The sequence below is a fragment of the Fundulus heteroclitus genome, unplaced genomic scaffold (assembly GCF_011125445.2).
Source record: "Fundulus heteroclitus isolate FHET01 unplaced genomic scaffold, MU-UCD_Fhet_4.1 scaffold_40, whole genome shotgun sequence".
NCBI classification, from domain to species: domain Eukaryota; kingdom Metazoa; phylum Chordata; class Actinopteri; order Cyprinodontiformes; family Fundulidae; genus Fundulus; species Fundulus heteroclitus.
The window spans coordinates 1679346-1705547 of record NW_023396813.1 but is presented as its reverse complement, the minus strand read 5'-3'; the positions used below and the strand labels follow the sequence as shown (position 1 = coordinate 1705547).

The 26202-nt window shown below is 43.1% G+C and overlaps 2 protein-coding genes across 2 annotated transcripts in view; one reads left to right on the top strand and one right to left on the bottom strand.

The window, feature by feature from the left end:
- LOC105923506 (E3 SUMO-protein ligase PIAS2) overlaps positions 1-26202 on the bottom strand; it is a 170308-nt gene that overhangs the window by 44260 nt on the left and 99846 nt on the right. The gene's annotated exons all lie outside the window — the stretch shown is intronic.
- LOC118560169 lies at positions 11108-15368 on the top strand. The gene has a single exon (XM_036130939.1). The coding sequence runs from the start codon at positions 11115-11117 to the stop codon at positions 15351-15353; it is 4239 nt and encodes a 1412-aa protein (XP_035986832.1). The 5' UTR covers positions 11108-11114; the 3' UTR covers positions 15354-15368.

Genomic DNA, 26202 nt, shown 5'->3' with positions numbered 1-26202 from the left:
GTCATTTGGAGGCTTTTTTTGAGGCTTTATTTCATACCCGACTCCATTCATTCCTATGGGTTTTTTTGGGGGGTTGGTTTTTCGCTAATTTGTTGCCATGGTACTCGAAACCCCATAAACGTAGTAGCAACATCTAGAGAGCGCGCCGGAAGTTTGATGTATATATTGTGGGGGGACGCTACGGTTCGGGCCGCATAATCGTGAAGGAAGAAAAATTAAAGAATAAGAACTAGAAAAATTCTGAAGAAATTAGCAAGGGCCTGCCACTTGTGCGTACCATACCGACAGAAATAGCCAACAGGAAGAAAAACACTGAGAATTTCAGCTTCTACGGTCTTCACAGCCCCCGCAAGCGGCCGCGAAAGTGCCATGTTAAGTCAATGGACCTCCTAGAGCTCGTCTAGCAGAGTTGTCATGGAGAGACTCATGACAGCTACAGCCCTCTCTGTCTGTAAGGTTGAAGAAACTCTGGATAAGCAGCTGTTGGTAGGACCTATCCTAAAGCTATTCCGGTTAGCAACATGCTACGGTTAGCCGCTAGCATGGCTGTGTTCAGTATCAGCGGGTGATGTTACTCCTGTTAGTTTGGTTGAAATCCTGTACTGAGAAGTGCCTAAAAAGGCAGAAAATCCTAAAATTCACAAATCTGTCAAGCAGAAGTTTGTACAGGCTTCCTAGAGCTACTTCCGGTTAGCAACATGCTAACCGTTAGCCGCTAACATGGTTGTGTTGGTATCACTGGGTGAGTGTACTCTGTTAGTTTGGTCCAAATCCTGTACTGGGATGAGCTCAAATAGGGAGAAAAAACGTTGTTTGTAACGTTGCCATGGTAACTCAAAATGGCGGGTGGTACAAAAAAATACTTCACTGGGATCAGCACACATGTTTTAATATACACACTGTGGGGATTATAATACAAAACTCTTAGTCTCCCAAGCCGGGAATCGATCCCACAACCTCTTGCATGCAAAGCCTGCACTTTCCATCTGAGCTATATTGTAGCGCCATATATGGGCATGCATTATTGGGACCATAAGGGGTTTGGTCCCCCATTGAAAAGCATTGGATGTTTGACACCTCATAGCTTGGAGATGCTTTATGCCACGTAGCCCAAATGTTCTTGTGGAGCTTTCGCTTCTAATGTAAGAACAGACTCTGTTAAAGCAGAAGTTGGTGAGACCTTGCTAGAGCTACTTCCGGTTAGCAACATGCTAACCATTAGCCGCTAACATGGTTGTGTTCGGTATCACCAGGGTGATTGTACTCTGTCAGTTTGGTCCAAATCCTGTACTGGGAAGTGCCTCAAATAGGGGTGCCAATACTTAATGTCACCAAACGTGACCAAAGTTCATGGGTCAGATTGGCCTCCTTTAGCAACTCAGCCTCACCACATCTGGGCCAGAACTCAACATTGACCAAAATGGTCAGTGGTGCCATTTCCCACATGTGGGTGGTGCTGTATTGGCCAATTGGGTCGTGTCTGGTTATCATGCCAGGTCCTGTTTGAAGCAAAGGCCCAATAGGAAAGCATGTAAAAATCCAAAATGGTCACGAAAATGACACATGGCTGAAAGTCACTTTAAAATTTTAAAATGTTAAGAGGAAGTGACTGTGCGAATTTTCAGATTTCTACATTAATCACAGCCGCTGCAGCTGGCGTCGAAAGTTGCCATTCTATCTCAATGGAACGTCTCCCACCTGGCCCTCAAGAGTTCCGTCGTCATGGAAACTCACTGACACAGCTGCAGCGGGCCAGTCTAAAAAAGTGCAGACACTTGGTGTCCAAGTCTGCCTATTGGATTATAATGAAGAACTTTGCCTCGAACAACGCACGATTTCTCTGGAACCGTAAATGGTAGAGACGTAATTTTTTCTGTGTTTATTTCGTAAAGGATAGGGGAAGAAGACTTGCTATCGGTTTTTGCTGGATAAAAGTTTAATAAAGGCGTAAAAATTATGATCTAAAGGACATTTTTATGAAATTTCAGAAATCCTCTGAAAATGATCCCGAACAAATCGCTCTGGCTAAAAAAGTATAAGAGATATCAAAATAATTCTTTCACTGTGAGTATCAGCAGGCTTTTGATGACCATGTAGCTCATTTTCATATTTTTACAAAAATCGGTGTAGGCACAGCGACGATGTAAAAAAGTGGATGATGTGGGAAAATGCAGCTCCAAAGCGATTTTCAGGATTTTTCACATTCGCTACTCCCGAACAAATTGTTCCTGTGGAAAAACCGTAACAGTTATCCACAAAAAAATTTTTTCTTGAGTGCCAGAAGGGTTGGGACATTCATGTGTGAAAGTCTCATGTCTGTACATAAAACAGTTTAGGAGTAGCGACGATGCGAAAACATGTGATGTTTTGGATTTTTAGACGTCATTTTTCAAAACCGCTCCATAGGAAATGAATGGGGGAGGTTTCGGGTTTGTGTCGCTCTGAGGTGATTTGCGAAAAATCTATAAATGCCACACCAATGAGGGTTACATTTCCCGAATCCTGACAAAAATACCTACGTTTTGATGTATAATTTGTCTGCGTAGAGCGAAAATTGAGCGAGTAAGGTCAAGTTGTTCGGAGTTTTGAAATCTTTAAAAAAGCTAGAGTGGGCCACTCTAGCGGTTGGAGAATTCCGTCATTGACTTTCATTGTAAACGATGATTTCGCTGATTTTTGGACATGAGCTTTGAGGAGTACTTGTGAGGAGACGATTAAAGATATCCACATCCCGTTTTCACTTCTGAGTAGTTCACAGATATATCTACAAACTAGAAGTTAAACGGATGTTCGTAGGGGAAAGCATTGACGACACAGTACAGCTTTGAAAATGGTCCTTTTGAGGCTTTTTTGAGGCTTTCTTTCTACCCGACTCCATTGATTAATATGGGTTTTTTGGGGGGTGGTTTTTCGCTAATTTTGTTGCCATGGTAACTCGAAACCCCAATAAAAGTAGTAGCACACTATTCCCGACCGAGCCACAAGTTTTGGTACCTATATCGTGGGGGTGCACGCTACGGTTCGGGACGCATTAATCGTGGAATAATAAAGAATAATAATATTAATATAGAGTCCGTTTAGAGGTGCATAGTAATAGGTGCCTCCATGCATTTGCATGGGAGGCAGTGCTGTGCTTCGCACAGCACTGCCTCCTCATTGCAAATGCTATGGCAGGCGCCTAATAAAGAAAAATTTCTGAAGAAATTTAGCAAGGCGCCTGCCACTTGGTGCGTACCGTACCGTCAGAAATAGCAACAGGAAGCAACACTGCGAATTTCAGCTTCCTAAGGTCTTCACAGCCCCCGCAGCGGCCGTTGAAAGGAGCCATATTAAGTCAATGGACCTCCTAGGAGCCTCTTGCTAGCAGCGTTGTCATGGAGACTCACTGACAGCTGCAGCCCTCTCTCTGTCTATAAAGGCAGAAGAACCCTGGAAAAGCAGAAGTTGATAGGACCTTCCTATAGCTACTTCTGGATAGCAACATGCTAACAGTTAGCCTCTAGCATGGTTGTGTTCAGTATCACTGGGTGATTTTACTCTGTTAGTTTGGTTGAAATCCTGTACTGAGAAGTTCCTAAAAAGGGAGAAAATCCTAAAATTCACCAAATCTGTCAAGCAGGAGTTTGTACAGGCTTCCTAGAGCTACTTCCGGTTAGCAACATGCTAACCGTTAGCCGCTAACATGGTTGTGTTTAGTATCACTGGGTGAGTGTACTCTGTTAGTTTGGTCCAAATCCTGTACTGGGATGTGCCTCAAAAAGGGAGAAAATACGTCGTTTGTAACGTTGCCATGGTAACTCAAAATGGCGGGTGGTACAAAAAAATACTTGATGGGATCAGAACACATGTTTTAATATACACACTATGGGGATTATAATACAAAACTCTTAGTCTCCCACACCGGGAATCGATCCCACGACCTCTTGCATGCTAAGCCTGCACTCTCCCTCTGAGCTATACTGTAGCGCCATATATGGGCATGCATTATTGGGAGCATAAGGGGTTTGGTCCTCCATTGAAAAGCATTGGATGTTTGACACCTCATAGCTTGGAGATGCTTTATGCGACGTAGCCCAAATTTCTTGTGGAGCTTTCTCTCTAAAGTTCAAACAGACTCTGTGAAGCAAATGTTGGTGAGACCTTCCTAGAGCTACTTCCAATTAGCAACATGCTAACCATTAGCCGCTAGCATGGTTGTGTTCAGTATCACCGGGTGATTATACTCTGTCAGTTTGGTCCAAATCCTGTACTGGGAAGTGCCTCAAATAGGGGTGCTGATACTTAATGTCACCAAACGTGACCAAAGTTCATGGGTCAGATTGGCCTCCTTTAGCAACTCAGCCTCACCACATCTGGGCCCAGAACTCAACATTTGACCAAAATGACGTGTAGCACCATTTCTCACATGTGGGTGGTGCTGTATTGGCCAATTGGGTTGTGTCTGGTTATCATGCCAGGTACTGTTGGAAGCAAAGGTCCAATAGGAAAGCATGTGATATCCAAAATGGGACAGAAAATTGACACATGACTGAAAGTCACTTTAAAATTTAAAAATGTTAAGAGGAAGTGACTGTGCGAATTTCAGATTTCTACATTAATCACAGCCGCTGCAGCTGGCGTCGAAAGTTGCCATTCTATCTCAATGGAACGTCTCCCACTGGCCCTCAGAGTTCCGTCGTCATGGAAACTCACTGACACAGCTGCAGCGGGCCAGTCTAAAGAAGTGCAGACACTTTGTGTCCAAGTCTGCCTATTGGATTATAATGGAGAACTTTGCCTCGAACAACGCACGATTTCTCCGGAACCGTAAATGGTAGAGACGTAATTTTTTCTGTGTTTATTTTGTAACGGATAGGGGAAGAAGACTTGCTATCGGTTTTTGCTGGAAAAAGTTTAATAAAGGCGTAAAAAATTATGATCTAAAGGACATTTTTATGAAATTTCAGAAATCCTCTGAAAATGGTCCCGAACAAATCGCTCTGGCTAAAAAAGTATAAGAGATATCAAAATAATTCTTTCACTGTGAGTATCAGCAGGCTTTTGATGACCATGTAGCTCATTTTCATATTTTTACAAAAATCGGTGTAGGCACAGCGACGATGTAAAAAAGTGGATGATGTGGGAAAATGCAGCTCCAAAGCGATTTCAGGATTTTGCACATTCGCTACTCCCGAACAAATTGTTCCTGTGGAAAAACCGTAACAGGTATCCACAAAATTCATTTTTCTTGAGTGCCAGAAGGGTTGGGACATTCATGTGTGAAAGTCTCATGCCTGTACATAAAACGGTTTAGGAGTAGCGACGATGCGAAAACATGTGATGTTTTGGATTTTTAAACGTCATTTTTCAAAACCGCTCCATAGGAAATGAATGGGGGAGGTTTCGGTTTGTGTCGCTCTGAGGTGATTTGCGAAAAATCTATAAATGCCACACCAATGAGGGTTACATTTCCCGAATCCTGACAAAAATACCCACGTTTTGATGTATAATTTGTCTATTTAGAGTGAAAATTGAGCGAGTAAGGTCAAGTTGTTCGGAGTTTTGAAATCTTTAAAAAAGCTAGAGTGGCCCACTCTAGCGGTTGGAGAATTCCGTCATTGACTTTCATTGAAAACGATGATTTCGCTGATTTTTGGACATGAGCTTTGAGGAGTAACTGTGAAGAGACGATAAAAGATATCCACCTGCCGTTTTTACTTCTGAGTAGTTCACGGATATATCTACAAACTGGAAGTTAAACGGTGTTCGTAGGTGAAAGCATGACGACACAGTACAGCGTTGAAAATGGTCATTTGGAGGCTTTTTTGAGGCTTTCTTTCTACCCGACTCCATTCATTCCTATGGGTTTTTTGGGGGTGGTTTTTCGCTAATTATGTTGCCATGGTAACTCGAAATCCCAATAAAAGTAGTAGCACACATCTCGTAATCGAGCCACAGGTTTTGATACCTATATTGTGGGGGTGCACGCTACAGTTCGGAACGCATTAATCGTGACGGAAGAAGAAGTAAAGAATAACTAGAAAAATTTCTGAAGAAATTTAGCAAGGCGCCTGCCACTTGGTGCGTACCGTACCGTCAGAAATAGCAACAGGAAGCCACACTGCGAATTTCAGCTTCCTACGGTCTTCACAGCCCCCGCAACGGCCGTTGAAAGGTGCCATGTTAAGTCAATGGACCTCCTAGGAGCCTCTTGCTAGCAGCGTTGTCATGGAGACTCACTGACAGCTGCAGCAGACAAACTCTGGCTAAGCAGAAGTTGATAGGACCTTCCTAAAGCTATTTCTGGTTAGCAACATGCTAACGGTTAGCCGCTAGCATGGTTGTGTTCAGTATCAGCGGGTGATGTTACTCTGTTAGTTTTGTTGAAATCCTGTACTGAGAAGTGCCTAAAAAGGGAGAAAATGCTAAAATTCACCAAATCTGTCAAGCAGAAGTTTGTACAGGCTTCCTAGAGCTACTTCCGGTTAGCAACATGCTAACCGTTAGCCGCTAACATGGTTGTGTTTGGTATCACTGGGTGAGTGTACTCTGTTAGTTTGGTCCAAATCCTGTACTGGGATGAGCCTTAAATAGGGAGAAAAAACGTCGTTTATAACGTTGCCATGGTAACTGAAAATGGCGGGTGGTACAAAAAAATACTTCATGGGATCAGCACATATGTTTTAATATACACACTGTGGGGAGTATAATACAAAAATCTTAGTCTGCCACGGCGGGTTTCGATCCCACGACCTCTCGCATGCAAAGCCTGCACTTTCCATCTGAGCTATACTGTAGCGCCATATATGGGCATGCAGTATTGGGACCATAAGGGGTTTGGTCCCCCATTGAAAAGCATTGGATGTTTGACACCTGATAGCTTGGAGATGCTTTATGCCACGTAGCCCAAATTTGTTGTGGAGCTTTCTCTCTAAAGTAAGAACAGACTCTGTGAAGCAGAAGATGGTGAGACCTTTCTAGAGCTACTTCCGGTTAGCAACATGCTAACAGTTAGCCGCTAACATGGTTGTGTTCAGTATCACCGGGTGATTGTACTCTGTCAGTTTGGTCCAAATCCTGTACTGGGAAGTGCCTCAAATAGGGGTGCCAATACTTAATGTCACCAAACGTGACCAAAGTTTATTGGTCAGATTGGCCTCCTTTAGCAACTCAGCCTCACCACATCTGGGCCCAGAACTCAACATTTGACCAAAATGGTGTGTAGTGCCATTTCCCACAGGTGGGTGGTGCTGTATTGGCCAAGTGGGTCGTGTCTAGGCATCATGCCAGGTCCTGTTAGAAGCAAAGACCCAATAGGAAAGCATGTAAAATCCAAAATGGGACAGTAAACTGACACATGACTGAAAGTCACATGAAAATTTTAAAATGTTAAGAGGAAGTGACTGTGCGAATTTCAGATTTCTACATTAATCACAGCCGCTGCAGCTGGCGTCGAAAGTTGCCATTCTATCTCAATGGAACGTCTCCCACTGGCCCTCAGAGTTCCGTCGTCATGGAAACTCACTGACACAGCTGCAGCGGGCCAGTCTAAAAAAGTGCAGACACTTGGTGTCCAAGTCTGCCTATTGGATTATAATGGAGAACTTTGCCTCGAACAACGCACGATTTCTCCGGAACCGTAAATGGTAGAGACGTAATTTTTTCTGTGTTTATTTCGTAAAGGATAGGGGAAGAAGACTTGCTATCGGTTTTTGCTGGAAAAAGTTTAATAAAGGCGTAAAAAATTATGATCTAAAGGACATTTTTATGAAATTTCAGAAATCCTCTGAAAATGATCCCGAACAAATCGCTCTGGCTAAAAAAGTATAAGAGATATCAAAATAATTCTTTCACTGTGAGTATCAGCAGGCTTTTGATGACCATGTAGCTCATTTTCATATTTTTACAAAAATCGGTGTAGGCACAGCGACGATGTAAAAAAGTGGATGATGTGGGAAAATGCAGCTCCAAAGCGATTTCAGGATTTTGCACATTCGCTACTCCCGAACAAATTGTTCCTGTGGAAAAACCGTAACAGTTATCCACAAAATTCATTTTTCTTGAGTGCCAGAAGGGTTGGGACATTCATGTGTGAAAGTCTCATGTCTGTACATAAAACGGTTTAGGAGTAGCGACGATGCGAAAACATGTGATGTTTTGGATTTTTAGACGTCATTTTTCAAAACCGCTCCATAGGAAATGAATGGGGGAGGTTTCGGGTTTGTGTCGCTCTGAGGTGATTTGCGAAAAATCTATAAATGCCACACCAATGAGGGTTACATTTCCCGAATCCTGACAAAAATACCTACGTTTTGATGTATAATTTGTCTACATAGAGTGAAAATTGAGCGAGTAAGGTCAAGTTGTTGGGAGTTTTGAAATCTTTAAAAAAGCTAGAGTGGCCCACTCTAGCGGTTGGAGAATTCCGTCATTGACTTTCATTGTAAACGATGATTTCGCTGATTTTTGGACATGAGCTTTGAGGAGTAACTGTGAAGAGACGATTACAGATATCCACATCCCGTTTTCATTTCTGAGTAGTTCACAGATATATCTACAAACTAGAAGTTAAACGGTGTTCGTAGGTGAAAGCATGACGACACAGTACAGCTTTGAAAATGGTCCTTTTGAGGCTTTTTTGAGGCTTTCTTTCTACCCGACTCCATTGATTAATATGGGTTTTTTGGGGGGTGGTTTTTCGCTAATTTTGTTGCCATGGTAACTCAAAACCCCAATAAAAGTAGTAGCACACTATTCCCGACCGAGCCACAAGTTTTGGTACCTATATCGTGGGGGTGCACGCTACGGTTCGGGACGCATTAATCGTGGAATAATAAAGAATAATAATATTAATAAAGAGTCCGTTTAGAGGTGCATAGTAATAGGTGCCTCCATGCATTTGCATGGGAGGCAGTGCTGTGCTTCGCACAGCACTGCCTCCTCATTGCAAATGCTATGGCAGGCGCCTAATAAAGAGTCCGTTTAGAGGTGAATAGTAATAGGTGCCTCCATGCATTTGCATGGGAGGCAGTGCTGTGCTTCGCACAGCACTGCCTCCTCATTGCACATGCAAGGCAGGCGCCTAATAATAAAAATAATAAAGAAGCCGTTTAGAGGTGAATAGTAATAGGCCCTGCCCATGCATTTGCATTGGGAGGCAGTGCTGTGCTTCGCACAGCACTGCCTCCTCATTGCACATGCAAGGCAGGCGCCTAATTAAAGACCTAATGAAAAGTGCTGACAGCGTAGAAAAGGTAAAGTCATATCTTGAAAAAATTTCAAGTATGTTTGAAGAGGCAATACATATGCATGCTGTTCTGATTGCCATGCTCCCTCCTGAAGAACAACAAAAACAAAATGCTTGGTTTTACAGTATTGAAGAACATAAAACCGCTTTTGTGGAAAAAACTAATAAATGGCTATTTGATGTGCAAGAGGGCGCTGTCGTAGCATGCTTGGGGCCTGCTGTTTCCAAAGATAACATTGATAATGCAGTTGAAGATGACATCAGGCCATGTGACAGTGTTTCTAACGTGTCCGAAAGATCAAAGAAACGCAGCACGGTGGTGAGTAAAACGTTTTCCTCTGCATCATGAGCCAGGCTGAGAGCTGAGGCTGAAGCAGCTGCTCTTATGGCTCGTCAGAAGCTGCTGAAGGAGAAGCATGCTCTGGAGGAACAGCAGGAACAGCTGAGGAGAAAAATGGAGGAACAGCAGGAGCTGTTAAGAAGAAAGAAGGAGGAGCTGGATTTAGACATGGATCTGGCAGCTTCTATGGCTAAAGTGAGTGTGTTAAAGGCTTTAGAGGGATCTCATGTGTCTCACATGTCTGCTAAATCAGATGGCATGGATTCCTATTTAAAAGAAAGTAAAAGAACACAGCTAAATGTTGATGCTGCAGCATTTGTATCTAAGTTCACCACACAGTCATCGGCTTTGGAGGCTGTAGATGGTGTTTTGCCTTTAGGTGATGATGCTGTGAGGCCAAAGACACACAAAATGGAGATGCCCACTCTGCCTATACTGCCTGCTAATATGACTGGTCTCCCTACTCTGACCGCTGTTGTGACTGCAGTGCCCAATAGGTCCACTGCTGATCGTATGGCGGCTGTTCTGATTGGGGTTGGTGAGCCAACTCTCTCCACGCTGCCTGTTGCTGCTGGCCTGCCTGCTGCTGTGACCGGAGCTGATCCGCGTGCAATACCTGGAGGTGCTTTACATCCATCAGAGACTCACCCCCAGTTTGACCCAACTTTACCTGTAAGACAGAATAACCCTGATCAGCGTTTCCTCACAGTTTTAGAGAGGCAAAATCAAATAACATCGTTATTGGTTGAACAACAGTCACTTTTCCTTTTACCTAAGCGAGACCTGCAGATATTTGATGGAGACCCACTGCAGTACCAGACCTTTATACAGGGATTCGAGCACAACATTGAAGGAAGAACACAAAGTCATAAGGACTGTCTGTATTACCTCGAACAATATACTAGAGGTCAGCCCAGAGATTTAGTTCGCAGCTGTCAACATCTGCCACCTTCTAATGGATACATTAAGGCAAAGTCACTACTTCTTGAGCATTTTGGTGACCCATTCAAAATAGCTTCTGCTTATATGGACAAGGTGCTTTTATGGCCAATGGTTAAAGCTGAAGACATCAAAGCTTTACAGGCTTACAGTCTATTGCTGCGTGAATGTTATAACGCTATGGGAACTACTGCAAGTGACTTGAATGTGCCTACAAATATGCAAACCATAGTGAAGAAGTTGCCTTATAAGCTGCGGGATCGGTGGTGAAGTGTGGCCTGTGATATTCAGGAGAAATTCCATCGTAGAGCCACATTTCCTGACATTGTTGAGTTTTTGGAAAAGCAAGTCAAGATTGCAAGTGACCCTTTATTTGGAAACATACAAGATGCACCTGTTACAGGAAAAAGAGATGCAAAAATTGTCAAGTCTCAGACTAGCTCAAGAGCTAGAGGCAGCAGTTTTGCCACTAATGTAGCACCTGCCAACAAGAAAGTGGAGCCTGGAAACAAAAAAGGTAGCTCACATGATAAGGTGTGTCCGTTTTGTGGAGCTGGACATGATTTGGATGTTTGCCTTCTCTTGGATAAAAGGACTCAAGATGAGAAGATGTCTTTTTTGAAGGAAAACAAGATGTGCTTTGGATGTCTGTGCATTGGGCACATGAGTAAATATTGCAGAAAACGTTTATTGTGTAGAGTATGCAACTTTAAGCACCCCACATTGCTGCATGTCCACTCCAAAGCAAAACAAATGAGCGCAATACAGGCTAATAATGACTTGGAAGTGGCTAGAGAAGGTGCTCTGATGTCTGTGCAGTCTAGTGGCTTGACTGGGGCCGGTAGACTGGACTGTACGTTCTCTATCCTACCTGTACAGGTGAAGTCCAAAAGGGGAAACGAGACTGTGGTCACATATGCATTCTTGGATCCAGGGAGTACTGCCTCATTTTGTACAGAACGACTTATGAACCGGCTGAATCTGACAGGAAGGAAGCTGGGAATACTCCTCAGGACTATGGGTCAAGAAAAGGTTGTGGACAGCTACATGTTGTCTGGTTTAGAAGTTGCTGGGCTGGATTCAGACAACTTTTGTAGTTTGCCTGAGATGTTTACACAGAGAAGCATGCCTGTACATCAAGGGAACATACCACACTCAAAAGATCTCATAAGATGGCCACACCTTAGTGATATAAAAATCCCAGAGATCAATGCGGATGTGGACCTTCTGATTGGGACCAATGTACCTCGAGTTCTAGAGCCATGGGAGGTGGTTCGTTCAGTGGATGGAGGTTCTTATGCAATCAGGACCATCTTGGGTTGGACAGTGAATGGCCCGCTCAGAGGAGACTACCAGATCAGTGACCAGTATGTGCTTCCTGACATTAGAGTGAATCGGATCTCTGTGGCCAGGCTTGATGAGCTTTGGGAGAAGCAGCTGAAGGTTGATTTCCCTGAGACCCTGCATGAAGAACAATCTGGGCTATCAAGGGAGGATCAGCGCTTCATGAAGTCTGTTTTAGAGTCGGCCAAGCTCATTGATGGTCATTACAATATTGGTCTGCCAGTAAAGCAAAGACATTTTAAAATGCAAAACAATAGGACAGTTGCAATACAGCGTGCATTGAGTCTCAAAAGACGTTTGAATAAAGATCCGTCTTTTTGTACAAACTACACCACATTCATGTATGAAATGCTGGCTAATGGTTATGCAGAGAGAGTTCCAACTGAGCAGCTGGCCCGTTGTGATGGGAGGGTGTGGTATATACCGCACCATGGGGTATATCACCCAAAAAAGAAGAAGCTGCGGGTAGTTTTTGACTGTGGTGCCACATTTCAGGGGACATCACTGAACTCACAACTTCTGCAAGGACCAGACCTCACAAGTTTGCTTGTAGGAGTCCTCACAAGATTCCGTAAAGAACCTGTGGTGCTCATGGCAGATGTTGAGGCCATGTTTCATCAGGTCAGAGTGCCAGCTGAGGACTGTGATTTGTTGAGGTTCTTGTGGTGGCCAGGAGGAGATTGTAGTCAGGAGCTGGTGGAGTTCAGAATGGTGGCACATCTATTTGGCGCTACTTCCTCCCCTAGTTGTGCCTGTTTCGCTCTGAGGAAGTGTGCTGAGGACAATCGTGAGCATTTCAGTCCTTTGGCTATTAACACAGTCTTACACCATTTTTATGTTGATGACTGTTTAGTGTCTGTTTGCTCTGAAGAGGAAGCTGTGTCTTTGTGTGGAGAGCTCATCATGTTGTGCGCTAAAGGTGGGTTTAAACTCACAAAATGGATTAGTAACCGACGCACAGTCCTTGCTACTATCCCTCAGGAGGAGCGAGCCAAAGAAGTGAAAGATCTGGATCTGGACAGTGATGCCTTGCCTGTTGAGCGTGCCCTTGGTGTGCAGTGGTGTGTACAGTCTGACTCATTCAAGTTTAAAATCATCCTCAAAAACCGACCAATCACAAGAAGAGGAATATTGTCTGTGATCAGCTCGGTCTATGACCCACTTGGTTTTCTGGCACCCGTTGTTTTGTCTGCCAAGATATTCCTCCAAGGCCTTTGTCGGAAGCGTCTGGGATGGGATGACCCTTTGCCTTGCTCTGTCACCAGAGAATGGATGTCCTGGCTGGAGGACCTTCATCACCTTGAGAATTTCAAAGTCAGTAGGTGCTTAAAACCTGTTGACTTTGGTGACCTTGTTTCTGCTCGGCTCCACCACTTTGCAGATGCAAGTGAGGAGGGATTTGGAACTGTGACTTACCTACTACTCCAAGACAACAAAGGACATTTTCACAGTTCATTTGTGATGGGGAAGGCACGTGTCGCTCCTTTAAAACCCATCACCATTCCCTGTATGGAGCTTACTGCTGCAGTCGTGGCTAGTAGGATGGACAAGTTGTGGAGACAGGAATTGCAAATGGACCTTCAGGAGTCAGTTTTTTGGACAGACAGCACATCTGTTTTGAAATACATAAAAAATGAAACATCAAGATTCAAGATATTTGTTGCAAACAGAGTGTCTGAAATACTAAAGCTGTCTGACATCTCTCAGTGGAGATACGTGAACACATCTAACAACCCTGCGGATCTTGCTTCCAGAGGTGTTAAAGTTCAGTCCTTTCTGAAGACTGGTGTGTGGCTCTGCGGTCCTGATTTTCTATGCGAGCCTGAAATCAGGTGGCCCGAAAACCCTGAGATCTTGGAAAGTTCTCTTGTTGGAGACCCAGAGGTTCGGACTGAGTTGGTAAATACTGTTCAAGTTGAGCAGGTCAGTCCAATGGAGAAGCTCATTGGTTACTTTTCCTCCTGGCTTCGTCTCAAAAGGGCTGTGGGTTGGTTTCTCAAGTTTAAGACAGTGCTGGTGTCTCTGGTACAACATCGAAAGCTGCTGAGAGAAACTCTTATTCAATCTGACCTGAATGCCGAGCAGCTGGAAAAAGAAGTACAGGCTCAGATGAAAAATGTTAAAGCTCAATTGCCAAAATGTTTTCTGTCCATGGAAGACATGGTTGTGGCCGAATCAGCTATAATTTGTTTTTGTCAAAGAACAAGATTTCCAGAGGAACTGGCCAACTTGGAGAAAGGGCAAGGTGTGAGAAGGACGAGTCACCTTTTCAAGCTAAGTCCGTTCCTGGATGGTGGTCTTATTAGGGTCGGGGGGCGGCTTAGTAGAGCTTCTATGCCAGTTGAAGCTAAGCATCCAGTTATACTGGCAAAAGATCTGTACATCTCTAATTTGATTCTCCATCATGTACATGAAGTAACAGGACATAGTGGACGAAACTACATGCTGTCTCATCTGCGTCAGAAGTATTGGATTCCTGGCGCCTGTGTTGCCATAAGAAGAATTCTGGCCAAGTGTGTCATCTGCCGTCGTTTGTCTGCTGCTCCTGGACATCAAAAAATGGCCGATCTTCCTCATAACAGAATTACTCCTGATGAGCCTCCTTTTAGTAGAGTTGGTTTGGACTGCTTTGGACCATTTGAGGTCAAGCGTGGAAGAGCTGTGGTCAAGAGGTATGGGCCCATTTTTACCTGCCTGGCGATACGAGCCATACACCTTGAAGTGTTATCATCTTTGGACACAGACTCATTTATTAATGGTCTCAGAAGATTTATTGCACGTCGTGGTCAAGTCCTGGAAATCCGTTCAGATAACGGTACTAACTTTGTGGGCGCTGAACGAGAATTAAGGAAGGCCATTGAAAAGCTGAACCACAAACTCATAAATGACGTGCTGCTACAAAAAAATGTGAAATGGGTTTTCAACCCTCCAGCAGCATCACACCATGGAGGTGCTTGGGAAAGGTTGATCCGTTCAGTTCGTAAGGTGCTCAACTCTATTTTGAAGACTCAGACCTTGGACGAAGAAGGCTTGGTGACTGTGTTTTGTGAGGCTGAATCTATTGTTAACAGCCGTCCAATAACAAAAGCATCAACAGATCTTCAAGATCTGGAAGCATTAACACCTAACCATCTACTTCTTCTCAAGACACAGCCGTTGTTGCCACCTGGAGTGTTTGAGAAGGAGGATCTGTACGCTCGTCGTCGGTGGAAACAAGTGCAGTATATGGCGGATCTGTTCTGGAAGCGCTGGGTGAAGGAGTATCTTCCTGAGCTTCAGGAGCGCCAGAAATGGAATACTGCACGGAGAAACTTCGTTCCTGGAGATCTAGTGGTGCTAGTGGATGATATGGCACCGCGCAATACTTGGACTACAGGAAGAATTGTGGACACTGTTCCAGACAAAAATGGACTAGTTCGGCGTGTACGGATTAAAACTAAAACAAGTTGTTTGGACAGGCCTATAACCAAAATCTGTCTTCTGCAGGAAGCGGAAGAGCAGTGAAGACCTGTGGATTATTTGGGCATGAACTTTGAGCTTTTGAATGGACTGGTCTGACTTTATTAGACTGCTTGGATCTAAGAGTATAAATTGGACTTTGATGAACTTGTGTGTTCACTTTGAATTTTCATTGGTGTCTCCTACAAGGTGATGGTGGTGGTGAATTATTATCATGAAATAATTTGGGGCCGGAAATGTAGGAGCCATACTTTGTTTTGCTGTACGTCTTGTGCTCTTCTGACAATAATATCCTCTCTATGGGTGTATGGGCACCCGCATGTGACGTCACTGGTATCTGTGGGTGGCACCGTGGGTGTGGTGTCATCTGTATTAGTTTGTTTGCTCACCTGAGTTCAACAGCGACCTGGATTACGGCGGCTGGGTGAGCTTGGGGAGAAACTTTCTGTTAACCGTCATCAACGCACGGTTTGATGTATCCATGCACGGCTCATAAATGTAAGTAAAAGTTTTGTGTTATGATCGTGAGATGGAAAAATAAAACGACATCAACGTGTGTAATGGTTCAGCGTGACGCGTCGTCAGTAGCCATTACCCCTTGTCTCAGCCGGCCGCGGCGTTTGGATAAGTTTTTAAATTGATACGCCGCAATACCCAGTTTCCCTTCCTTCCTGAGATCTCGCTGTAGTACTTGAGGCTCTGTGTGACCCTCCTTTTGAACAATTAGAGTCAGTGAATATGAAGTTCCTTTTATATAAGGTGGTTTTGCTTTTTACACTGGCAACAACTAAATGGGGGACCTTCATGCTTTATCTTTAAATCCCACCTTGCAATTTTCTCCGGATGGCTTCAAGGTCACCTTGCAACCGAATGCAGCGTATCTTCATAAAGTTATACCCGCAGACTACAGCTCCATGTTGATAGAGTTTTCTAGCTTTTGTCCCCTTCCTTTAGCATCTGAAGGAGGTTAAACCTCTTGTGCCCTTTGCATGCACGACACACATTGAACGCACAAGGAGTGTGAAGCTGTGTATGATCAACTGTTTGTGTGTGTTTCTAACCCATTAAAGAGAGAGCCTCTGTTTGGACAGATACTTTCCCATTGGATAGGGGAGGCCATTTCTGTAGCTCACATGTGTCAAACTCAAGGTCCGCGGGCCACATGTGGCCCATTACGTCATTTTATGTGGCCCTCCCCCCCCCCCCCCAGCACCGTTTTACAGGCTCATTGATTGACTTAAAATTGGTTTTGAGCATAAATTGGCTACAAACTACATCTCCCACAATGCCTTCTGATTGTTTTCAGCCAACATTTCGGCTTCTCGCCACTAGAGTGCAGCAGAGTCACATCAAGCTGATTATTAATTTTCCCAGCGAATAAAACTGAAACATCGACAACCTAACATCAAAATGTCTAACAAAAGAAAAATCGATTTACAAGGAAGACTGTTTTATGAACGATGGGAAAATGAATACCTGTTTGTACTTCAAGGTGAAAAACCAGTATTTCTCTTGTGTTCTGGGACAGTGTCCGTTGTGAAAGAATACAATATACGTCGGCATTTTGAAACCAAACACAGAGCTAAGTACGCAAAATTTTGCCTTCAAGAAAAACAAAAAATTGCAGCAGATTTAAAAGGCAGGTTGCAATTGCATCAGAAATTGTTTACAAAAGCCTCAGCCAAAAATTATGCAGCGGTGAAAGCAAGCTTTATTGTGGCTGAAGAAATCGCTCGAGCTTCAAAATATTTTTTGGAGGGTGCTTTTTTGAAGCGGTGTATGCGATAGGTGTGTGAGCAGGTGTGCCTTAACAAAGTACAGACTTTTCAAAATGACAGTTTGTCAAGAAATACCATCGCGGAAAGAGTTAAAGAAATGGCCGGAAATTTAACGAAAAAGCTGGCCGAAGAAATGGGCAGCTGTCTGGCTTTTTCATTAGCTGTGGATGAAAGCACAGACAACGTGGATACAGCGCATTTGTCCATTTTTATTAGAGGGGTGAAGCCAGACCTGTCTGTAACCGAGGAGCTCCTGGATATAGTGGCGCTGCATGGAACCACAACCGGTCGGAACATATTTGATGCAGTGGAGAAGTCTGTCGGTAAAAATAAATTGCCGTGGGAAAGGTTGGTGGGACTAACTACAGACGGTGCACCTGCGATGTGTGGAGGAAAAACAGGCTTGGTTGGACTAATGAAAGAAAAAATGCAAAAAAACAACGATCAGATGCCGCTGATCACGTATCATTGCCTTTTCCATCAGGAGGCGCTGTGTGGAAAAGTTCTGGAGCTGGATAATGTGATGACCACGGTCAAGAAAACAGTCAACTTTATTCGGGCACACGGCCTGAATCACTGCCAGTTTCAGCTGTTTTTCCAGGAGGTGGGTTCAGAGCATGAAGATATGCCATACCATAAAGAAGTAAGGTGGCTGAGTAGGAGCAAAGTCCTCAAACGATTTTTTTGAACTTCGAGAAGAAATCAATCTTTTCATGAAGAACAAAGGAAAACCCTTGTCTGAACTGTCCGATCCGAAATGACTGTGTGACTTTGCTATGTTATGTGACGTCACCGAGCATCTTGCTCAGCTAAATCAGAAACTGCAAGGACGTAAACAAGTCATCACACAGATGTCCGACATGATCACAGCTTTCCAGCGCAAACTCAACCTATGGAAGTGCCACGTGGAACAAAACAATCTCGTCCACTTTCCTGCTTGTCAGATCATCTCGGCTTCTTCTCCCGGTGCTTTTTCATGTGCTTGTTTAACTACCAAACTAACTCTGTTAATAAACGAGTTTGACCGGTGCTTTTCTGACTTTAAATCGCATCGCTCTGCTTTTGACATCTTTGCCAATCCTTTCACCGCCGATGTTTGCTGTGCGCCCCACCGCCTTCAGGTGGAGTTAATTGAGCTTCAAAGCGACAGTGGCCTGAGAGCGAAGTTCTGTGATGTTTCAATCGAGGACTTTTACCATCTACTGCCCCCTGATTTGATGCCACAGCTTCGACTCCATGCAGCCCGTGTTTTGTCCATGTTTGGAAGCACCTATCTGTGCGAACAGATGTTTTCAATAATGAATTTAAACAAGATCAAGCACAGATCACGCATTACTGATGAAAACCTACACGCCGTTTTGCAGATTTTCACAGCACAAGAACTAAAACCAGACATCGATGAACTGACCAGGGGAAAACGGTGCCAGACATCCGGCCAGAAAACATTAGTAAGCACGAACAAACTGAATTAAAATAGAATCAATGTAAAACCAAAACTCAGTACACTGGAATATGCATATAGTTTATTGATTTTGCTTGTGTTTTGTTTTGTGTTTATTTACAGAACACAGCTGGTGAATGAGCATGTGTGTGAGTTGGTGACAGGGTAAAGAGCGACCAGCTTTGAGTTCAAGGACAGGCAACATCACCTAATTGTTTTGTTCTTATGTGAAATACATGGTAGTTGTGTAATAAATAACAAAACAATTTTGTGAAGTTTAGAGTTAATATGAAAACTTGTTTAAGTATTGTAATGTTTAAACTGAGCAGTAATTTTACTAACCTGACTCTAGCCAGATTTATTTCGCTCCGCCTAGCTTCACTCACATCCATCTGGGACCTCTCCATAGTAATTGCCTTTTTTGAAGGCTGGGCCTTATCAAAAAACCTTTGCATATGATTGGATAAGCCACTTGTCTGTCATCTTTATCGACATTGTTATGCCAGAAGCTGTTTGAATATGCTTATTATTATTACTATTAATTATAATTAGGCCCGAGCAGCGAAGCGCTGCGAAGGCCTATTGTTTCTGTGTTGTTTCTTATTATTATTATTATTATTATTATTATTATTATTAGGCCCGAGCAGCGAAGCGCTGCGAAGGCCTATTGTTTCTGTGTTGTTTCTTATTATTATTTTTATTCTGCCCCCCTAAAGAGGGGCCTTTTTGGGGGCTTTATCATACTCAAAAACTCACCAAACTTTGCAGGTGCATGGTGACTGTTTAAAAATTTTGTATTTTAAGGTCGTCACAAAAATCAAAAGAAAAATGCCTCAACGGCGCCACCTAGCAATTTTCAAAGGACCCTTTGCTATTCACTTACTTCATCGTAGAGACATGAGATTTGGTACAGTGGTAGAGCTCACCAAGACGCTCAGAATTTACAATTAATGTCATAGTGCAAATATCACAGGAAGTCGGCCATTTTAGATTGAATGTCTGATTTTGACCCCATTTTTGACGTGTACAGCAGTGGTATTTGATCGAACTCCTCCTAGAGATTTTGAGCGAGTGGCTTGAAACTCGGTCAGTCTGATCATAAGGCATGGCCAATTAAAAGTTATCAAAACGGTGAGTTTTTGAGCTTGTTGAAGGGGCATTAGCAGGGGTCAAAGTTCACCTACTCGCCACAAAAAATAAAACTGTTATATCTCCTACACAGAAACACACAGAGACACCAAACTTTCTGTGATTGATCATCATCGGGTCTTCTTTAATATCCAATGGTCAAAGGATGACATCACTTAGGCCACGCCCCCTGACAACAGGAAGTGTCATGTTTTGCTGTAAACGGTCGCTATGTTACCCCTCTGAGCTAATCAACATGAAACTGTGTCCAGAGAGAGAAGACATGTTGTTGTGTTGTGGATTCCAGCCCCAAGTAGATTTGATGGAGCAGGAGAGCGTGGCGGCGTGGTGAAGTCACCTCAAACGCCGCTGCCATATGTTTGGCTCTGAATTCCACATTTTTGGGCCGAGCTGCTTAAAACTCACTTGGATGCATCCTTATCCACCCCCCAACAGGAATCCATAACAAACTTTGGTGGGCATGACCTAATGCCTCAACGGCGCCACCTAGCAACTTTCAAAGGACCCTTTGCTATTCACTTACTTCATCATAGAGACATGAGATTTGGTACAGTGGTAGAGCTCACCAAGACGCTCAGAATTTACAATTAATGTCATAGTGTAAATATCACAGGAAGTCGGCCATTTTAGATTGAAGGTCTGATTTTGACCCCATTTCTGACGTTTACAGCATTGGTATTTGATCGAACTCCTCCTAGAGATTTTGAGCGAGCGGCTTGAAACTCGGGCAGTCTGATCATAAGGCATTGCCAATTTAAAGTTATCAAAACGGTGAGTTTTTGAGCATGCTGAAGGGGCGTGAGCAGGGGTCAAAGTTCACCTACTCGCCATGAAACACAAAACTGTTATATTTCATACACAAAAACTCACAGAGCCACCAAACTTTCAGTAGTTGATCACCACTAGGTCTCCTACAATATCCAATGGTAAAATGATGACATTGCTTAGGCCACGCCCCCTGACAACAGGAAGTGTCATGTTTTATTGTTAACAGTCGCTATGTTACCCCTTTGAGCTAATCAACATGAAACTGTGTCCACAGACAGAAGACATGTTGCTGTGTTGTAGATTCCAGGCCCAACTGGATTCCATGTAGCAGTGCGGCGTGGCGGTGTGGCGAAGTCACCTGAAACACCGCTGCCATATGTCCAGACTTCCATAGGATATTGACAAATTTAATAAAAAGTAACTTAAAATTACCTTAAAAGGACAACATTTTTAAAAGTCAAAAGGCTTATTTAATGCTTTGAGAACATCTCTTCTATTCGGCTACAAAATCAACCAAAACAGGATGATCTTTTAAGCTATAAGACCATTTTTAAGATGTCAATACATAGATTTTAAACTGGTGGGTCGCCGCTGCCTCCGGTGGCCAAATGCATTGCTGCATCAACTGATCTGCACCAGTTTAATCTCGTCATGGCAAAATTATTTTTTCTCTTCATGTGTGGCCCTAGTACTCCATCGTAAGAACACCGCTGTTGTTACCGCGGGTCCTGGGGGGGAAAAAAAAAACGCTGCTCCTGGGGGGAATTTTTGATTATGCTCACGCATAGATGTGTAATACTTCTAATTGCAATTCAGACAGGCGCAGACTGCACCGTGCAGTTCATTTTAAAGAGGCAGTTTTGGCGCATATTCCGATAGAAATGGGCTGCGGGGAGCCTAAGTGTGTTGTCGTGGGCGTGTTTACCCGCTGCAGGTAACTGCTGTGAAACAATCAGAAAGATTTCCCCGATTAATAACATCTTTATGGAGCGCTAGACTTATTGTTACTATGTGCTGCTTTACCAGTTCTCTCTCTCTCGCTCGCTTGCTCGTCATCGGACAAAAATCAAACTGCTTCGTGTTTGTATTTGAAATTGTGCGTCAGACTCAGATTTAGAAGTGTTGTTACGACGTTTGAGCTGTAACTGCAACCGTTATATATATCTTGTAACTTTACTGAATTTGCAGCTTAAGAAGATTGGGTTTGACAGACAACACCAACTGTCCCCCCAATTCAGTGCACACAATACCACAACAGACCTCATCAAGCTCTACAGTACATCAAGAAAACTAAATCAACTAAAACAAGTTCACAAGTGCACTTGAAATCAAGTTAATCCATATTTGTGTGTCAGGGTGTCTAAGCACTCTCCAGAATTTGACATCTCAGCAGAACCTGTAATAATTATAGAAAGTAACGTTATAGTTGTTCTGCCTTTTGTTAAGACAGCAAGGAATTCATGTCGTGAATACATTACATAAATAAGATATTAATTAATTCTTAGTCAGAGGAAATCCATGGTAAAAACAGTTAGAAACGTTTTGGGTTCATATTTAATCAGAGTGAGACATCACAACTTTGTTAGATCTCTATGTGAATTACGTCAGATAGTGAGTGCTCTCACATTAAAAAAAGATCTTTGACGTATTTTGCTCTGGTTAAAAGCTGCTTTTCAGCTATGAAGCTAGGGAAACTGCTAATGTTGAAGTTGAATTTGTTCTACATGCTTCTGCCTTGGAAAAATATTTGTCTTTTTACAAAAACAATGTTTAAAGCCAGATTTGGGAACAAAGGTTATTCAGACAACGCAAGAAAAGGAAGCTTTGTGTGGGGAACTTTTGTCCTAGCTGTCTAGCTGCATATGGCCCCAGGACAGCACAATAGTTTTCTTGAAGTATAATTTTGGAAAAGTAGAAACGAGTATTAATTTCAAAAGGTAGGTAAAAAAGGAAAAAACTTTTTACAAAATCTTAAAATGTTGGATATTCGTTATTTTCATCTTGCTGTGAAAATTGGTGAAATATTATAATTTTTGATGCTTAGATATAAAATTGCAAGGCAATTACTAAAATTGCCTTTTGTTGAAAATGTTTTTTGGCATGCCATACTTTACATTTATAGGTAGCCTAGATGTGCATAATAAAAGAGTGGAACTAAAAGCTGGTCTAAAATTTTTATGGAGCTTTAACTTGCTAAGAGTAATAACGTTAGATGATTATATCTTTAAAATGACATAACTGTCTCATAAAATGTGATAGTTTACTTGGTCTAAAGAGATGATTCATTTCAATGTTATTTATATAGCGCCAATTCATGAAATATGTCATCTCAAGGCACTTTACAAAGTCAAAATCAATCAGATTATACAGATTGGGTCAGATTATACACATTGGTCAAAAAAATCCTATATAAGGGAACCAGTTCATTGCATCAAAGTCTTGACAAGTAACATTCTCTCTTGAAGAAGCGTAGAGCCACAGGGAGAGTCGTCTGCATTGTCCATGGCTTTGCAGCAATCCTACCTACTGAGCAAGCATGAAGCAACAGCGGGAAAAAAAACTCCCCATTAACGGGAAGGAAAAACCTCCAGCAGAACCGGGCTCAGTATGAACGGTCATCTGCCTCGACAGACTGGGGGTTACAGAAGACAGAGCAGAGACACAACAAGACAGACAAAAAAAGCACAGAATTTCTACATTAGATGGTAGTAGCGGGTGATCTGTCTTCCCTGGATGATGCCACAGCTAACAGAACGCCGGACCAGGTGTACCTACTATGAAGAAAAAAGAAAAATCAAAAAGTTAAAAGCTGAAATGACAACAGTCATTCAAAATTGAAGAACAATAGACCCTGATGTCCTGCAGTAGCCTAAACGTATAGCAGCATAACTATAGAGGTAGCTAAGGGTAACATGAGCCACTCTAACTATAAGCTTTTTAAAAAAGGAAAGTCCAAAGAGCCAGCTTCTAGTGGAGAAGTTCAAGTATCTTGGGGTCTTGTTCACGAATGAGGGAAAGATGGAGCGGGAGATCGACAGGCGGATTGGTGCAGCGTCTGCTGTGATGCGGGCGCTGTACCGATCCGTTGTGGTGAAGAGAGAGCTGAGCCAAAAGGCGAAGCTCTCGATTTACCGGTCGATCTACGTTCCTACCCTCATCTATGGTCACGAGCTTTGGGTCGTGACCAAAAGAACGAGATCCCGGATACAAGCGGCCGAAATGAGTTTTCTCCATAGTGTGTGTGAGCTCTCCCTTAGAGATAAGGTGAGGAGCTCAGTCATCCGGGGAGGACTCAGAGTAGAGCCACTGCTTCTTCACGTTGAGAGGAGCCAGTTGAGGTGGCGTGTGCATCTGGTCAGGATGCCTCCTGGACACCTCCCTGGTGAGGTGTTCTGGGCACGCCCACCGGGAGGAGGCCCAGGGGAAGACCCAGGACACGCTGGAGGGACTATGTCTCTCGGCTGGCCTGCGAACACCTTGGGATTCCCCCAGAGAAGCTGGCCCAAGTGGCTGGGAAGAGGGACGTCTGGGCCTCCTTTATAAAGCTGCTACTGCCGCGATATTGCTAAAGTGTTCCTTTAGCAATAGTCCAATTGCTAAAGTGTTACTTTTACATTACTTTTGGGTGTGTATCCACCAATTTAGATGTTAAACTTTCATAAAAGCTGTCTTAATGCAAGAAACAAAACCCTTAAACACATGAAATAGCAAGTAACTTTAAAAAACTAAAATGGTTTTGTTAACTTTTCACATTAAGCTGGATTAACAGCTAGTAAGATACCTTTGATTAAATTGGTATACTAATGTTTAAACCAGGGGTATCAAAGCTACGGCCCGCGGGCCGAATTCGGGCAAAATGTGTGACAGCATCTGCGGTGGCGGACGGCCGGCGGTGCGCAAATCCCAGCGGTGGCCAATAGGCCAGAGCGGCGCTTTGCTGCGAGGGCCGATCATCACCGCTTGCGGTTTTAATTAGGCCCGAGCAGCGAAGCGCTGCGAAGGCCTATTGTTTCTGTGTTGTTTCTTATTATTATTATTATTATTATTATTATTATTTTTATTCTGCCCCCCTAAAGAGGGGCCTTTTTGGGGGCTTTATCATATTCAAAAACTCACCAAACTTTGCAGATGCATGGTGACTGTTTAAAAATTTTGTATTTTAAGGTCGTCACAAAAATCTAAAGAAAAATGCCTCAACGGCGCCACCTAGAAATTTTCAAAGGACCCTTTGCTATTCACTTACTTCATCGTAGAGTAATGAAATTTTGTACAGTTGTAGATCTAAGCAAGATGCTCAGAATTTACAATTAACGTCATAGTGCAAATATCACAGGAAGTCGGCCATTTTAGATTGAAGGTCGTAATTTTACCTCATTTTTGACGTTTACAGCATTGGTATTTGATCGAACTCGTCCTAGGGATTTCGAGCGAGCGGCTTGAAACTCGGTCAGTCTGATCATAAGGCATGGCCAATTAAAAGTTATCAAAACGGTGAGTTTTTGAGCATGTTGAAGGGGCGTTAGCAGGGGTCAAAGTTCACCTACTCGCCACAAAACAGAAAACTGTTATATCTCCTACACAGAAACACACAGAGGCACCAAACTTTCTGTGATTGATCATCATCGGGTCTTCTACAGTATCCAATGGTCAAATGATGACATCACTTAGGCCACGCCCCCTGACAACAGGAAAAACTGTTTTATCTCCTACACAGAAACACACAGAGGCACCAAACTTTCTGTGATTGATCATCATCGGGTCTTCTACAATATCCAATAGTCAAATGATGACATCACTTAGGCCACGCCCCCTGACAACAGGAAAAACTGTTATATCTCCTACACAGAAACACACAGAGGCACCAAACTTTCTGTGATTGATCATCATCGGGTCTTCTACAATATCCAATGGACAAATGATGACATCACTTAGGCCACGCCCCCTAACAACAGGAAAAACTGCTATATCTCCTACACAGAAACACACAGAGGCACCAAACTTTCTGTGATTGATCATCATCGGGTCTTCTACAATATCCAATGGTCAAATGATGACATCACTTAGGCCACGCCCCCTGACAACAGGAAGTGTCATGTTTTATTGTTAGCAGTCGCTATGTTACCCCTCTCAGCTAATCAACATGAAACTGTGTCCACAGACATGTTGCTGTGTTGTGGATTCCAGGCCCAACTGGATTCCATGTAGCAGTGCGGCATGGTGGCGTGGCGAAGTCACCTGAAACGCCGCTGCCATATGTCCAGACTTCCATAGGGTATTGACAAATTTATTAAAAAGTAACTTAAAATTACCTTAAAAGGACAACATTTTTAAAAGTCAAAAGGCTTATTTGATGCTTTGAGAACATCTCTTCTATTCGGCTACAAAATCAACTGGATTCGATGGAGCAGGGCGGCGTAGTGGCGTGGCAAAGTCACCTGAAACGCCGCTGCCATATGTCCAGACTTTCATAGGATATTGATAAATTTAATAAAAAGTAACTTAAAATTACCTTAAAAGGACAACATTTTTAAAAGTCAAAAGGCTTATTTAATGCTTTGAGAACATCTCTTCTATTCGGCTACAAAACCAACCAAAACAGGATGATCTTTTAAGCTATAAGACCATTTTTAAGATGTCAATACATAGATTTTAAGCTGGTGGGTCGCCACTGCCTCCGGTGGCCAAATGCATCGCTGCATCAACTGATCTGCACCAGTTTAATCTCGTCATGGCAAAATTATTTTTTCTCTTCATGTGT